This window comes from Onychostruthus taczanowskii, unplaced genomic scaffold, assembly GCF_017590055.1.
Source record: "Onychostruthus taczanowskii isolate IOZ18803 unplaced genomic scaffold, ASM1759005v1 scaffold2, whole genome shotgun sequence".
NCBI classification, from domain to species: Eukaryota; Metazoa; Chordata; class Aves; order Passeriformes; family Passeridae; genus Onychostruthus; species Onychostruthus taczanowskii.
In genome coordinates this window covers 25028581-25045193 of record NW_024499239.1, presented here as the reverse complement: position 1 = coordinate 25045193, position 16613 = coordinate 25028581, and the positions used below count along the sequence as shown (strand labels likewise).

Genomic DNA, 16613 nt, shown 5'->3' with positions numbered 1-16613 from the left:
TTGTTTATCTCTCAATACTGCAAGGATGTCCTTTAAAAGGAATACCTTTTAGGAGTCAGGGAGAGGTTTCTCTACACCACAGACTCTGGGATAATTTTGGCATCAATTTAGAAGACCCATTCAGGTGACTAAAGCCAGAGCAGAAGGGCTGTCAGCCTTTTCCAGGTCTGGGTTCGGCGGCTCTCCATTGCCATCTTCAGGCTGGGAGAAGCCTTGAGCCTTCCAGAAACATAAAAATCCCGAACGGACACGGCAAACTCAATTCCCGTGTGCCCAGCATTAGCTGAAATTGATGGTCAAAGCCTGGAATAAGTTGTTAAATGTAAAGGAGGGGAAGGAGCTCTGCAAGGCTGGTACTCAGCTGCCCTGGATAACACAGGGTATTTCCCTCCCTGTAAGTGCACAAGGTTTTTTTTTTAACACATTGTTGTGTGTTAAACACCAACAATGCTGTTTAACACACACTGCTTCTTGCTGAGAGTCAAAGTTTTATCATCAAGTTTTCTTTAAAGTACACCAATTGAAACTGTCCAAGTGATTTTAGCTCTGCAACCTCCGTGGTCCCCACAAAAAAAAAAACTCTTTTCCTGACAATGATAAAAGCTGAGGTTCATGGGAGGTTTTAATCATAATTTGCACTTAAAGAAGTCTTTGCCAAACATTTCACATCTGACAGGCACAGTGGTGGGTTTGGTAGTGACGAGGTTTCCAAAACTTTCGGGATATCTGATGAGCAATATCACACAGGCAGCTTGGAGGGCCAAAGAGCTGTAATCACAGAACAACAGGGGTAACACATCCTAAAAGAAATCAGAGAAATGTGCAATAATGGAGGTGTCCTGGTCCAGCAGGGCCAGCCTAGAAGAGGCTCCTCAGACCCAGCATTGTCACCCAGTGAACATCTCCATGCCACTCCCCCACCTCTCCAGTGTGCAAACAGTGTCTGACTGTTTTGGTGAAAAATATCCTCCTAATTAGATCTGGTTGGAAAATCATTTTCTAGGAGCCCAGAAAATCACAGAATGGTTTTGTTTGGAAGGGACCTTTGAAGGTCATCTCACCCAACCCTCCTACACTGAGCTGGGGCAAACGCTGCTACTCAGAACACTCCAGCAGCCGAACTCTCAGGTCTCATGGCACTTTGTACCAGGTCCCGTGACTGCTTATACTTTCTCCCTCTGCCTCAGTCCCTGAAATCCCAGCTCTCAGGGCCAAAATGGATGATGCTGGTGCTTACCACAGCCACCTTGGCACCACTCAGTTACCGGCCAGCTTCCATCGCGGCGTCCATCGCACATCCTTCCCAAAGGGCAGCCACTGGGCAGAGATGGGAGAGGACCAGTCCAGCCTCTTCAGGAAGATGCTGTAGCTGTCTCCATACTCAGTAACCCAGCGGCTCCTGCAGAGAACATGGAGAAGGGCATGAGGAGAGCACCTCCACCCTGTGCTTCGTGCACCGGGACAAGGGACCTGCCTCCCCCTCTGCGGTGTTCCACCCAGCCAGGAACAAAAAACACATTCAGGTGGGATGGGGGAGAGGGGGAACAGCCTGTGTCCATCAGGAATGGGGCAGATGCTGGCTCCAGGATCCATCTCCCACCTGGACCAACCATTACACAGGTGCAGTCTCCACCCCACATACCACTCCAGGATCACAGATTAAAATCTGCAGTGCAGAGCTGAAATATATGTGTGTGTTCGGGGAACGTGGGGGGCATGAGGCAGCAGGGAGGAATTGTCTTTCCAGTGAGAAATGAGAGCTCAGGAGCAGTTTATGCCTGTTTGGTTCATAGTGTGCAGATGAGTCACGTTGCAAACAGCTCCTGCCCTGTTTGATTTGAGAGAGCCCTTTCCCAGGGGAAGCCTGGGCATGGAAATGATGAGACATGCCTCCTGCCTCAGCCCCATGGGGATCTTCTTTCCACAGGGATGAGGCTGCCCCAGGAGTTGTCTCCCCACTCCTATCAACCCTGCTTTTAAATTTTTCAGGAAAAGGCTGATCAGGCTTTGGAAGTGGATTTGTCCCCGAGGGAACTTCCTTGGGCTCATTGCATAACACGGACAAGGAGAAATACGCTTGAGAAATACCTTCCAATTCCAAGCAGCTCCAAAACCTCCATGACCTACTCCTAGCCTATCCCCCACTCCCAGCAGCCACCCTCTCCTCCCCATCCCACCTCTCCCTTACTCATTGAAGCGGATATCTTCAGGGAAAATGGGAGAAGGCCTTATCTCCCCTGTGTACAATCCAGCATAGATTCCTCTATGGGGCTCGAAATCTTGCTTGTAGATACTTTTCCAGTCAAGGTCAGAGCAGTCTAGTGAAAGAGAGTCCAAATAATTTAAAGACTTTTTTTGGATCTCTGTCTCCTGTGTTGCACAGTCTGAGTGTTCCCCCTTCCCCTGAGCTCCACTGGCTGTTTGTGCCTCCAGCACTCCTGTTGGAGTTACCATGATGAAGGGATTAACCAAGGGAAAATGGAGGAATTGCTTCCTTGGTGTAGATAAGGCCATTTAGATGAGATTATTCTGCCCTTTTCTATAGCCTGTTGTGAGGGAAGCCACACAAGGCAGACCTGGAAATGACATCTTGTGATCTTCCTGTCTGGATATTGACTTGTCACCTGGTATAAATTTTCCCATATTGTCTATTTTCTTTTCCATCCTGCCACTCATCAGGGACTAAACCAAGGAAGAGATTCATGGCTCACTTAACCCCTAACTGAGGACCATCACATCTGCTGTAATATCCTCCCCAAAAATCCCTGTGGGAGCTGGTTTGAAGAGGTACCATTTCCCTTCTGACTCTCCAGAGATGTCTTATCTGTGTGTGAACAGCTTGGTGTGTCTGTCTGAGCAAGCAGATCTAACTGGGGATAAACATGCAGGGAGGACACACAAAGAGGAGCCGCCCATTATAGAGAGATTTTCTGGGTATTTTAAAAATGGCACATTCCTATAGTGAGTAATTAGCAGAGTATTTTTGTTGTTATCACTGAGGCTGAGGTTACAGGTGTCTCACAAGCGCATGGCCCTGTCAGGCTGTTAATGCAACCCAGCAGCAGCTCCTGTCTTATGATATTATTTCCAGGAGGCCACATGGAGCAGGGCTGTGATCCATGGGATGGGCTGTCTGGAAATTGGGGGGAAAGAAACACCATTACAACACTCTTCTAGAAGATAACTGTTTTTCTCTGCCCTGCTTTCTCCCCACCGATGGGCAGATGGTTACAGGAGATCTGTGAACCCTTCCTATGTCACTCACTTTCCCTTCACCCTCCTCAGTCTCTGCTGGAATTATATTAAAACACATAAAACCAGGCCTCCATCCACTGACCTTGCATTAAAATACATGAGCTCCGGTTCTTGGTTTTGTATTTATCAGCATTGGACAGCACTTCCTTGTACAAATCCTGGGCAAACTGCTGGTAGGTGATGACAGGCGGCGGCGCCCTTGGCTCCAACACCTCTGAGACACGGGAGGAGAAGAAGGTGAATTGGTCAGCAATCACCATCAACTACTGACCCAAACCATACCCTTTGGACAGGGTAAGTTGGAGTCCCAGCTGGCAAAAATCAGGGGAGACCCAGCCACTGCAGCAGAGCTTTGCTGAGGTGCATCAATTTTAGTGGTTCATGGCTCAAGTAGGGGAAGGATTTTTGTTGGTGCAAAGCAAGGGGAAGGAGCCCACTGTCTCCACATTGCCCTGGAGTGCTAAAAGGAGACCCTCTGCAGCAGGTCTGTGTGTGAGTGCACTGCTGGCATACACAGGGGAGAGCAGGAAGAGGAAAGCCCACAGGAGTTTTGCCATTAGCATAAGACAGCTTCAGATGGGCTTGGCAAGGAGATCTTTGCAGCCCTCAGATGTGAGTGGAGTCCATATGGAGACACATCTGTCTGAGCTGCTTGGCCAGACTCTCCTTCTATTGAGTGGAGAGGGAAAACCCACCAGGGTTTACTTCACCTCATTGTCAGGGGGGCATTAAGCTACAGGACATGGCTGTGTCTTTGCTCCCCTCTGATCATGAAAGGATCCAGGCTCAGGCATCCCACACTAGGAGAGATCAGCTCAGGGAACAGAGAGGGCATCCCTGGCCATGTCTCCTGTTTGCTTCTGGAGCACTGCTGAGCAATGACACCCTCTTCCCTCTCAAGCAGGAACTCAGAGAATGGCTGAGCATGTCAGAATGATGCTTGGTGACCACTCCTTTTGTTTTCTTGACTTCCACGAGTATTTTAATCCATGCAAGTAAGATGTTAAATGGTGTGGCTGAGGGCTGGCTACCAGCACATTTGCTGTCAGACAGGTACTGTTAGCAGAAAGGTTTTTTGAACCACCCAAACCCCTCACACACAACCAGAGCCTTTTTAACCCCCGCACTTCTGCACTGTGAGGTTGACTGCATCTCCCTCCATCCCAGCAGAGCTGTGAAGATAAAACCCTTAGAGACCCTTGCTAGAAGTGGCTCTTCATGCACCAAGATGTTTCTAGAAACCCAGCTCCCTACACCCATGCTTTGGGCTGGCCTGGGAGCTGCACATTCATGGTGACAGGGCGCTGTGCCCATGTGTGGACCCTCGCCAGCTCAGCCCAGCACCGAGGCATCATCAGGATGCTGCCATCCATCCATGTGTGTCCAGCCAGCACAAACCAGGGGCTGGGGGCCTGGCAGAGGCCCAGGTAGACAGTCCCTCAGGCAGCTGGACATGGCCTGTTCACCAGCAGTGCCAGCATCAGGGGTTACCCTCAGTTTCATCTGTCAGAGCAGGAGCTGGAAGGGGCGAGCAGCAGGACAGGTCATGCATCGGCTCCGCGAGAATCTCCAGTTTCCCTGCCCATCTTGGGGTCAGGTCAGAGGGCTGGCACTCTGGCAGGTAGCACCTGGGTAGGTCTTCCAGAGGAAGGTATGAAGGTGTCTGCAGAAAAAAAGCCCCATGTGAATGGAGAGGCAGCAGCTGAGGAGGGCAGCAGCTAAAGCAAAGCCTGGGCTTGGTGGGGGGTCAGCATCCCTGGGGATACAGGGGTCACAGAGCAGCTCTGTGGCTCTCACTGAAGTACAGGAACCACTACAGCTTCCTCTGTCTGCCCATCTTACAGCCTGGGACTCTGCTGGGCCCTGGGTGGGCAGTGGGAGGGAGGGAGGCAGCCCTGGCAAAAGCAGGAATGGCTGCAGGATTGATGTTGGGGAAAGGCTAAAGAGGATCCTGGTGTGGCTGCTGCCTGCAGCCTCTCCAGCTGCACACTGCAGCTCCAGATGCTTTTTAGGGGCTCAGAAAGGGATTCTCCTGCTGTGACCAACTCCAGGCTGCTGGGCCAGCACAGGGTTTCTCTGTTGTTTTGGGTCTCTGTGGGTTTCTGTTTGTCCCCCAAACTCCAGCGTTCCCAGGGGAATCCCCCACTGTTTTTCCCTTGCCAGGCAGACAGTAGGGCAGATGAAGGCTGCGGAGCTACAGGAACTACCTGTGTCTGGGGGCTTTCCCCTCTGAGGATGGCCAGAGCTTCTCCTGAGCTATCTCCAGAGGGACAAGAGCCTCCAGGAGATCCTGGCAGGGATGGCTCACCAGCCAGTACTTTCTTCCTTAACCCAAGGAGATCCCTTCCCCTTGGGACTAGGTTAGTGCCCAAAATTTCACAGATAAAAACATCACAGTTGTTTTGCCCTCTTAAAAAAGAACAAATCCCATCAGGGCCAAGAGGGAAACCTGGGCCTCCTGAGTACCTCATCATCACACTACCCAGTGGGACAGCTTTCTTTGGCAGGTCTTGGGAATTAATAAGGAGCCAAAGGGAGCTGCAACCCAAGAGAATCAGGCACAGCTTTCCTTCCTATCTCCCAAGCTACACCACAGGAAGTGTGCAGCCTTCCAAAAACAAAATTACAGATGAAATAAATAAAGGAAAAGGAGAAAGGAAAAACAAACGGAGATGCACGGCTTGGAAACTGAGTTCCAGCAGGCAGGGGTTAAACCCTGCTATGCCAGCCGGGCTCCTGGAAGCCGGAGGAGAGGGAGAGGGTCCCCAGGCTGCTGCCCGGGCGGGGATGGCAGCGGTGCCCCTCTTCCCTGGTGGGCACCCTCACACGGTGATTTCTCTGTTGTTGTCCCCACCTTTTCCTCCCCAGCCTCAACTTTTTCTCCCCTCTCTCGTGAGCGTGTGAGCCCCAAGCAGCCCAACAAGCCCCCCACCACTGCTCCGCAGCGGCCAGGGCAAACCGCAGCTGTCCCCACCGGGCTGCCACAAGCAATTAAAGCAGGGCAGGCGGAGCGAGGCAAATCAGATTAAATAGCTCAGGGGGTCGCTCGCACTGCAAGGAGATTAGAGGGAAAAAAAAAAAAAAAAAAAAAAAAAAAGAAAAGAAAAAAAAGGAAAAAAAACCTGCTTCCCCACAGAAGTCCTCTCAAGCCCGTGTCAGGGCAAGGAGCCATCCCCATCCCAACGCAATTCCCTCCGCACGGCGCTCGGGATGCGGCTGGCGCTGACGCACCCGCAGCCCCGGCTCAGCGAGCGGTCGTTAGTGCCCCGACTTAATGAGTGTAATTAGCATCACTCCCCAGCAACAGCTTTACCGGAGGGTGCGAGGGGGTTTCCCGCAGGAGGGAAGGGGCACAAGCCGAGGGCAGGGATGGGAGCTGCTGGGGGGTCACAGCCGGGGGACAGCAGCAGCCCTGCCGCCCCTTTGGCATCGTCCCCAGCTGAGCCGGGAGGGGAGCTGCTGGCAGCCTGGGCTGGGCAGCCAAGGCAGGAAAAGGAGCACGGTACCGGTACGTGTGCCTGGATGGGTGAGTGGTAATCGTCGTGCCAGCAGAAGTCCTTGCGATAGATGCTCTTGTACTGGTCCAGCGCGGCAGGCAGCTGGGAGGGAGAGAAGCAAACACAGGGCAGCAATAAGCCTCGGGGGAAACCTTCGAACGGGGAGATACAAACCCAAAATGGTCCCTCATAGGTCAGGAGAGGATGAGCTGTTCCTCTGGGCCACCTGGGGCCAGTCCTTGCTCAGCTGAGCCCCAAGCAGGGTGGCTGGGAAGGTCCCAGACTCTTTTGGCAATGGTTTCTGGGGCTGTTCTTGTCCCAGGATTCCCCTTGCAACAAACACCTTCCTCCTGTCTTCCTCAAACCTCCTCTGAGTGCCCAAATGGCCCCAGGCAGAGCACTAACACAGAGCTGCTGAAATACTTTGATCAGCTGCTGAGGTCCGGCGTCACTCAGGTTAAATCAGCACATGCTTCCATCTTCCATCTCAGTAACATTTGCTATGTGCTTATCACATATTTAGAGAGCTGGCTAATGCCAGTATTCATTCTGCAGAGCCACTGGAGAAACTGTGCAGGAAAGCTCTGCCAGGGGATATAAAGGCAGTGACACCTGCACCAACACCAGAAATCCTTGCAGTGCAAATTTCGGGAGACAGGGGGAGGATTTTAGGGAGAGAGCACTGTCTGTGTGTTTTGGCCCTCAGCATGCACTGCTGGAGCCGGGAAAGCTGCTGAGATGAGCCTTCAGGCTGGCTCCAGCGCTGTTTCTATGCTGAAGCATTAAGTGTGATAACTCATCAGTGATAAATCATCAGTGATAACTCATCAGTGCAAGGCAAGGGCTGGGGGAGGTGAGCTCTGACTGCAGTGTCACTGTGATCTCCACTGTTACACAAACACATCCACCACACAGGGGTGGCTTGGCCAGCCCTGGCAGGAGCTGCACTGCCATGTCCCTGTGGCTGGGGACACTGCAGCAGCACACAGCACCTTGGGGAGGGCTTTGTGTGCCTTGCCAACAGCCACCCACCCATGGCAAGGATATATTTTATATTCCCAGTCCTTTTTTTCCTAACATTTCACTCTTTTCCCTCTCTGGGATTCCCAGACCAATGTTTGCCTTTGGCCAGGATGCAGAATTCCATTGTCATCAGTTCCTATTATCTTCCCTGACCAGCAAACCCAGCCAAACCCACTACTAAAACACCAGTGAGGATGAGAGTCCTGTGTGTACTTCACCTTCCATGGCTTTTCATCTCTTATTATCTCCATGCTGAGCCAGGAACCTGGACCAGAAAAATCACTCAGTTAAAAACCAGCAGACCAGGTTTCTCCTCCATCCCACCTCAAGGGATAAGGGAACTGGAGACCTGGAGCTGGCTACTGGCAGGAGGAAGGGGATTCAGATGGGGCTGGAATAGTCAGATTGGCAGAGTCTGACTGATTTTAGCCAACCTCAGCAAAGTAAAATACACTCAAGCAGGACATAAGGAGATGGGCACCTCAGGGGATGCAGTCTGTTGGAACTCAGAAGGGATGAGATGGAGGCATCCTAGCACCAGCAACCCCAAAGTCACACAGAGGGTGAACTGGTGTGACCCCTCCTGCAACAGGAACATCAGTGATGGGATCCAGCAGGGCCTGTGAGGTCACTGTGTTTCCAGGGTCAAGGGAAAACTCCATTGTGACACCACTGAACTTCAGAACCCTAGAGGCCTTGCTGGAGGAAGGGGAGCCTGAGGGGCTTGTTGTTGGTTCTTGGAGGCAAAGGCACCCAACAATCACGCTGGGGTGCTGTTATCACTTTTCCAGCTGCAGCCAGCCATGCTGGGGACACGTGGCCAGGAGAGGGACAAAGGCTGCCCTTTGTGAGCTCTTGAAGCCTCCCCCCAAATCCTGCTGAAGAGGTGAGCAAAAGGTGGGGAAACTGAGGAGAAAAGGACACTACTTTGTGAGTGTGCTGAGCAGAAGGAAAGCATCCTTACCTCTCTGCATGGAAGGATGGGGAACTATTCAGAATTAGGGCAGGCAGGGTTCTCCACTTGGGCTCAGAGGGTGGCTGAGGACACCTGAACTGTCCCCCTCAGGTGCTGCCATTCTCTTCCTCTGATGAGGCTGCAGGGGATGTTCAAATGGAGTCCTCTGTTCCACGAATAGAGAGGAACACCCCATCAGATACACAGAGCAATATTTAGTCCTTAAAAAAACACCAAGCCTTGACTGGGTTTGGATGCATTTCACCAAAAGATTGATCTTGCCTAATTTTGGGTGTACATGAGGAGGACATCTCCCTCTGAGCTGATCCTTCCTGACCTCCTGGCTCATTTAGGACAATTCATGTGACCAGTGCAGGTACATAGCTGGGGCTGAAATAAATCCAGAAACCAGGGTTTGGTGAGCTGAATCTCACCCAAGAGTCCAATTTCTGTAGCTGCACATGAGCCCAGTGCAGCCACTGGCTCAGAAATTAGATTCTCTGCCACTGCAGAGATGCAAATGACCGTGAATGGTGGTGATGAGGCAGGAAGATGAGAACTCAGCTCCAGGAGGAGAGCCAGTCACAGACCTGTGTTCACAGGCACCGTTGGAATGAGCTGAATTCCATGAGTTATTGCTCTCTGCACACTGTTAAATGTGCAGCTGGAGCCCAAGGATGCTCTGGCAAGGGTTGTGTGCTGCTGACAGCTCTGCACTGGTGTCAGGAGAGAGGAGAAGACCTTTGTCTTCCCTGCATTTTATGCAAATTAATATTAGAATAAATAACGCAACAAGGAAAGAAACTATTTCCAGAAATGTGAAACTCTCATGTTCTCCTGTGCTTATATTAAAGGGATTACACTCCATTTCCTTCTTAATACAGCTAATGCTCTATGGGAAGCCCTCAGGCCAGGGATTAAAGCACTTATTCAATTAATTAGGAACAAACTTCTGCCTTAAAGTCAAACACACAAATATCAGTAAGCTCTTGAGAGTGTCTTCCTTCCAGGGCAGGGAAAATGGATTCTATTTCTGATGTAAATGAAACCAAGCCTGCAATCTAGAATTACCAGGAATAATAAAAAGTTAAGAAGAATCACTTTAAGAATATCACTATTTTGTAATACAGCAGAGTAAAAAACGGACTGTACATCATCTTGAATTCAGCATTGGAACCCTCATAATGGGAAGCAAAATCAGGTCCTACAAGCATAATGTAAATGAGATACAATTTTACGATGTAACATGGGTAACCAGCTCCAAGCCCGGGCACAGCAGCGTTTGGGAATATTTGAAGTTAAGGGTGAAATCCTGGCCCTGGTAAACACAAAAAAAGAAAATGCTTATTCAGTAGGATCAGAATTTAACCTAAGGTGTCTGATTCATTACTTAGATAGGAGACAATTTCCAAAACCTGGCTCCAAATCCTAATCTTTCTTGATGATAGCCTGATCCTTCCTCTTCTCGCAGGCACAGCTCACATGAAATTAAAAGGCATTTTGCCAGAACGGGTTATGCAGGAGCAGCCCACTATTGCTGTTCAGTTTCCCATTTCTTCCTCCCAAATATCAAAAGATGTGGCTGATAGTTGCCAGCATAATCCCAATTAGAAGTGGAGAGGAACCAAACTCGCAGCTCTCACTTTTCTGTGCCTCCAAGAGAACTTATTTGCCTCCTCTTTGCTGATGCAGATATGGAGAAAGCTGTGCCCTGCATGGCTGCTCTCTGTGTAGCTGTCTGCACATCCCTGAGACAGCAGAGAGTGCTGAGGACCAAACAAACACCTGCAGGAGGAAATTACTCTTAAATAACTGGTTTATTTTCACAATACTCCAGGGAGACGATGGCTCAGATTCCCAGAGTCAGGAGCTTAAACCATTCACCTGAATGGCAGTGCCCCTCTTTCTCTAGGCAATGGCAACTCCAAACATCCAGGAAGGTATTCAGAGGGTGCTTTTGGCCTCTCCACATTTGTGCAAAAGCAAAGTACACATCAGCCAGGACCAGAAAGTCAAAGGCAGACATTCATGTGTTTGAGTAGCACCTTGGGAGAATTTGCCAGTGGGCCCAAATGTGTGATTGCTGAGCTCAGATCCTTTAAAATCACATAGGAAGAGTTTAAGTTGGAGTCAAGGACCTCAACTATAATGTAAAACAATGAGATTTGTGCACCTGGCCTGTGCAGGCCCTTCCTGGCATCCTGCTGGTCATTCCCATCTCTGGAAAGTCAATCTCGTAGTCTCAGTAAGACTGCAGTTGTATGCAGGGCATGATGCAGAGATAAATTTTGCCTCAGTTTGGCCCTAAGTTACCATTTTTGCTGTCTTTTCCACCTGAGAAAGACAAGAGTTCTCTCTAAGTCTGTACTCCCTCATGCAAAGTGCTGCTCTAGGCACTGGCAGGACCTGGGGGAACCATCTCAGCTCTTAACAATTCCATGCACAAAAACATGGCCAAGCAGGACATACCTCCCTGTCAGCCCAGCCCCTGGCAAGTGCTCCTTGGGCCAGGAATAAGATTCATTGCCCCCATGAGGATGTTGAAAGAGGGAAGTGATGGGTAAGCAGGACCCCCAGCATGTGGAAGAGGCAGGGTTTAATCTGGGAATCTCCATTCAGGTTATCACCACCAGGACACAAAGTGCAAAGAGGAGACTCTTCTTCAAGGGAGGAGTGTTGACAGCCCATTCTGTCAGCAGGAGGTCAGCCACCCATTTGGGTGTAAAAACATGAACTTTTGTGGCAGTGCAGCACTCCAGCATGGCCACATTTCCCATGGAGTTATTTATTTCATCCTCCTCTCCTGCTTTCTGGATAAATTGGTGGGGCATTTATGACTTCTTGTGAGCAGACACCAGCAGCACTCTTCATCCTAAATCCGAGGCCCCTGTTACTCTCCTGCAGCCACCAAAAGCACTTACAGGACTGAGCCCCCAAAGACAAACTCCTTGTTGCACAGACACTCCTCTGTGCAGAAGACAAGGGCAGCTGGTGAACTCAGTCGTGGTGTTCCAAATCTTTGGGTAATTCTGCTGTAACCTGCTAAAACAATCACTTGTTTGTCCCTGATAATCCCCCAAAAACCATCCATCAGCAGAGGATGGCTGAAATCTCATCACTGCCTATGAGATGTGTCCTGTGATATAAATCATGGCATATTTATGCACCTGTGTAAGGCAAATACATATGGGTATTGTCAGAGAGCCTAAATCTGCTCCCTAATGCCGTTGTTTAAACAGCCCTTTAACCACATCACTTTTCTCCTCGTTAGGTTAAGTTGCTGGAGGTGAAAAAGTCCTTCCAAAATGGTTTTCACTCACTCACTCAGGCCAAAGTAAACATGCCTCTGGGACCATTATGTGTATCAGGTATCCAGGCTTTGTTAAGAGCTTGCCTGTTAGGTAAATTCTGCTTCTCTTTCTCCTTGGAAAAAAGCAGGTTAAAATTAGAGACAGGCTCACACGAGTAAAGCAGAGCAGCTTTACAGAGAAATAGGAAAAGCAGAAAAAAATCAGAGCAGGGCACACAAGTGACCCAAGTCTGGGGAGTCTCTTGATCTAATGCAACTCTGGTTTCAATACAACATTGGCTTGACTTATGCCCGTCACTTGTGATCACATTCATCTCATGTGATGAACATTTTCTCTGTGCTGGACAAGAACATTTTCTCTGTGCTGGACAATTTCACCAGCAGGCAGCAGAGCCACCCTATGGAGCCAAGAGCCCAGGGCAGCAAGCATGAGCCTTTGCTAACAAGACATAAAGAGGAAATGTGCACCTTGAGCACATCATGAAAATCTTCCAGCTGTATGCCCACAGGCCTGGAGAAGCTCCTGGGCTTTCCCTGAGTGTCACCTCTCATTACAAACACACCTGCTTCTTAAAAGCAAGGCTGGCAGGACAATGACCACTCTGAATCTGCTCATCCAGAGCCCATCCACACCCAACTGCAGTGAAGAGGAGCTTTTCCATTGACTGCTCCAAGGTTTAGGCTGGCTGTGCCACTGGGAGATTCTCACCACAGCCATTAGAGCTGTTCAGCTGATCTAAACTTGTCGGGGAGAATAAAGGAACCACCTGCTTCCAGTGACAGGAAAAGTAAAGTGAGATCAAACAGGAGCAGGAGGAGAGAATTTAAGCAATGCAAGAGGTGGCTGCATGTCATTTCAGAAGTCACCTTTTGTCTTTGATCTGTGCTTAGGAAGCGGGCACCTCCTGGATCAGATGGCCAGTGGAGAAGTGTGCCACCAAAGCCATCCCACCTTGAAGTCTCAAGTGTTTGCTTTCCCCAGGGATCCTCCTTCTACTTCCGTGGAAATCGTCTGCCCTAAGATTTCCTTTAGAAAAGCCAAATAATACACATTAGGGAGCAGGGAGCAGGACTTGAGTCCTCCCCTAACATCATTCACTGTGATGAAGATGAGCCTTCTCTTTTAAAACTGTATTACACATGCACAGATAGGTTCCCTAGAGATCAGGGACTTGTTATCAAAGCTGCTGTGCAAATAAAAAAGCCCTGTCCCTGAAAAGCTAACAGTCTAAACACGAGACACATCGAGACTTTGACTGGAAAGATTTTAAAGCACTTTGAGACAAAGCAAGCTACAGATCACACAGAAAATCTGTGGCAAAACTGTGGATTAATCCCACTTTGCTGAATCCTCACTTCTGCTCTTAACAGCTCCTTGGAGCACTGCCTGGCTTTTGCTAACAAAGCATTTGTTTTAGCAGCACACTTTGGGGAAATTAAACCCCTGTGCCATTTTCATGTGGCAAGAACATGCAGCATCTTTGTGAAGGCCAAGATTCACATCAGGTGCGGATGCAGATATTCACCAACCCACTGGGCATGCAACAAAAGAAACCCTCTGCATTTAGTTTGTTGATGCCTTCAGTGAGCATTAACAAGTGGAAAAATCACGGGGAAGAGAGAGCCTGGTCTCAGGTTACCCCATAAATTGGCTAAGGCTGCAGAGGGGATTACAGTCCCAGAGCCACCCTAAGCACAGAGATGTCATTACGGCAAAATCAAAGGTAACCATGGGGCTTGGCAGGGAACTGTCAACAGCCACGGGAAAGAGCCAGCCTGGGAAGGAGCTCCACGTCAGGATGAAATTCAGTCACCTTTATTTTCATTTCAGGTGAGGGGTCAAGCAGAAAAGCTATCCCCAGCGGCCTTTATTTACAGTTTTCAAGGGAGCGGCTGATGGAGCATTTAGAAGAAGAAGGATGAACCTGCTCTCCCCTCACTCAGGGAGACCAGGCTGATGACAGACAGGGGATGCTGTAATGGCACAGGAGCTGGGAAGGAGCCTTTTATGAATGAAATGGCCATGGTGCTAATGAAGTTGGTCACAAAACTCCCACTGACTCAAATGGGGTCAAGACTTCATCTGTAATATTTGCAGGGAGCCCAAGGAAAATATTGTCCCACCAGGACACTCTCTCTAGCACAGGAGTTCACTCCCAGAACTGGAAACAACACACAGCCCCATAAGCAGATTTCAAGGCATTTCTTTCAACATTTTTCTTCTACATTTTTATCTCCATCATCCCGAGGCAGCCAACCTGAATTTCTAGAAAACCACTATATTATGGTTTTTTCCCATCTAGACAGGTTTAAAATTTTCTATAAAATCCTTGCAAGGTTTTTGTATTTCTCTGGATCTCTTGCTGTTGAATGAATAGAGAAGCTATAAATGGTTTTGTGTTGTCAAGTCAGAGCAGCTACATCCACTCTGGAAAAAAATACCGGGGACTGTTCTGTGTTCTGAGCTCACATCACACAGCCCAGCCAGCACTCCCAGTAACAGACTGGTCCCATGGGAACTGCCCACTGGAGAAGTCTATAGCCTCTGAGCCATGCCTGGGGATGGGAGAGTACTGTAAATCCCAAAACATGCCTGGTCCCTGCTAATAGCTGGACAGCATGGACTGCTGCAGGTCAGTCACTGCCTGGGCCCACGGCACGGTCCTGCTCAATGCAGCACTGGAAATCCTGCCACTGAGTCTGTGCTGGGCATCCAGAGCTCTCCTGTGCTGCTCTCAGGTAAATGGAAGATAGCTTGCAAGGGAGTTTTAAGTCCTCTCAGCTTCCAGCTGACCAGCACGGGGAGGAGGGGGTGATGGCATCACACAAAAACCCCACAAGGCACGGCTCCAACTCCTCCAAGGACTGTGGGCTGCAGCCAGGCCTCCTGCCATTCCCAGAAATCCCCACCCAGACAATGACACAGACAACAAAGGGCCAAATTCCTCCTTTTCCACTCAGCCACTGGAAACCTTCCTTCACCCTCCCTCCTCTTTAAAGACCTAAACCCAACCAGCAGCCAGTTTTGCAAGGGTTAACCAGCATGAAATGAATGTGGAGAGACAGTCCAGGACTGTAATCACTTATTATTTTCAGGTAATATGCTTTATCTCTGACTAATCTCCTCATCTGGAGCAACACTCAGTGCAGACAAGAGTCACTGAGGTTATCTCTGATGATGGGGCTCCACGGGCTGCTGGCTGCCATGGACCGAGGAGAGGCCAAGGAGAGGACTTCAATTATGGCCTGAACTATGCTCTGGTAGCTGAAAGGCCATTGTTTAATCTACTAGAAATCATCTATTTTAGCAGATAAAGGGATTACTTGGGTTTTCTTTCCCCCAAGAACAGCATGTTATTCCAGCTACTAATGGAACATTCGGTATTTAATTAAAGAAAAAGCACGGGGAGAAGCAACACAGGCATCAACATCACTTCTGGGGAAATTCAAATTGATTGTCACCCTTTGATGCTGCTCAATCACCTCTATCTCACTCACCCTTCCTACAACCCAGATTAAATCATCTGGTTCTCTCCATCCTGAACTTCTTTTTTTTTCTCTAAGGGATCCCATCCAAAACTTTGGGACTATGCAATGTGAATTCACTGCTCTGCAGGAATCTCCTGACTTGTAAAAAGCCAGATTACACTCTGCTTGTCAAGAGGAGACTGTGGAAATTTGGTTTTGCCTCTTTCACACGCTTGGTGTTGGCTGCTGCCTGTCAGGGCTCTGTCTGCCTGGCCCATTAGAGTGACCTGGGGACACAGGTCCCACCTTTGGAAACTCAAAGTGGCTTCACTGCTCACAGGTGAACTGGAACTGCTGCATGCAAAAATCTGCTCTTTGTCCCCTTTTCCTCCCCAGTTCCCTTGTTTTTGCCATCTCAGAGATGTTTGCCCTTTATTTTTTGCCCCACAGACTAATGACCATAAAGGGCAGTTACAAGTCATTCCCAAGTGCTCCTCTATGCTCAGCAGGTACAGATTCCTTTTTTTTGTGTCCTCCACCCCTTCCATCCACAGACTGTGGACCCAAAGGGTCTGTGGGGAAATATTAAGAGGCAGGTGCAAATGCAGGGCATAAGGGTGAACACCTCTGTTGAGAAAATTGTAAACTAACAACAAAAAATCCAAATGAAAAGCAATAAACTAATTTCTGTTAACATCTGAATCTTAACCCTCTTCCATTTACCAGAGTAAAGAACAGGGTATGTTCAAGGAGATTATCCATCCATGCAGCAGTCAGAGCTTCCTCACAGAGAGGACTTTTTGCACATCCTCCTGCTGACTGTCCCTGTCCTGGCACACTTCCAAAATCGGTGACACTTCATTGCAAACACCAGCTGTTGCTTTTGGGTTTTTTTTTTTATTTTGTGGTTTGTTGAGTTTTTTTTGGTTTGTTTTTTTTTTTTTCCATTCTGACTGTTCATTTCTTTGCACACAAAGCAAGGACAGGGACCGACTGAGCAGCCTGACTTTTTCCTTCCATAATCTTTCTGTCTTTTCATGGCTGTTTCAGTTGATCTGCACCCACATGTGCCAGCTACATCCTCCTTCAGATCTCTGTGAGGGAT

General features: G+C 49.2%; 1 protein-coding gene across 1 annotated transcript in view; it reads right to left on the bottom strand.

Moving 5' to 3' along the window:
- The window catches only part of LOC121335234 (histamine H2 receptor-like), a 61147-nt gene that overhangs the window by 36742 nt on the left and 7792 nt on the right, over nt 1–16613 (bottom strand). The window contains exons 2-6 of the mRNA XM_041403127.1: nt 6762–6854; nt 4747–4918; nt 3353–3469; nt 2189–2204; nt 1266–1399 (exon numbers count right to left, since the gene is read on the bottom strand). Of these exons, the coding sequence (XP_041259061.1) occupies nt 1266–1399; nt 2189–2204; nt 3353–3469; nt 4747–4918; nt 6762–6854 (532 nt within the window). The remainder of the gene's footprint in view (nt 1–1265; nt 1400–2188; nt 2205–3352; nt 3470–4746; nt 4919–6761; nt 6855–16613) is intronic.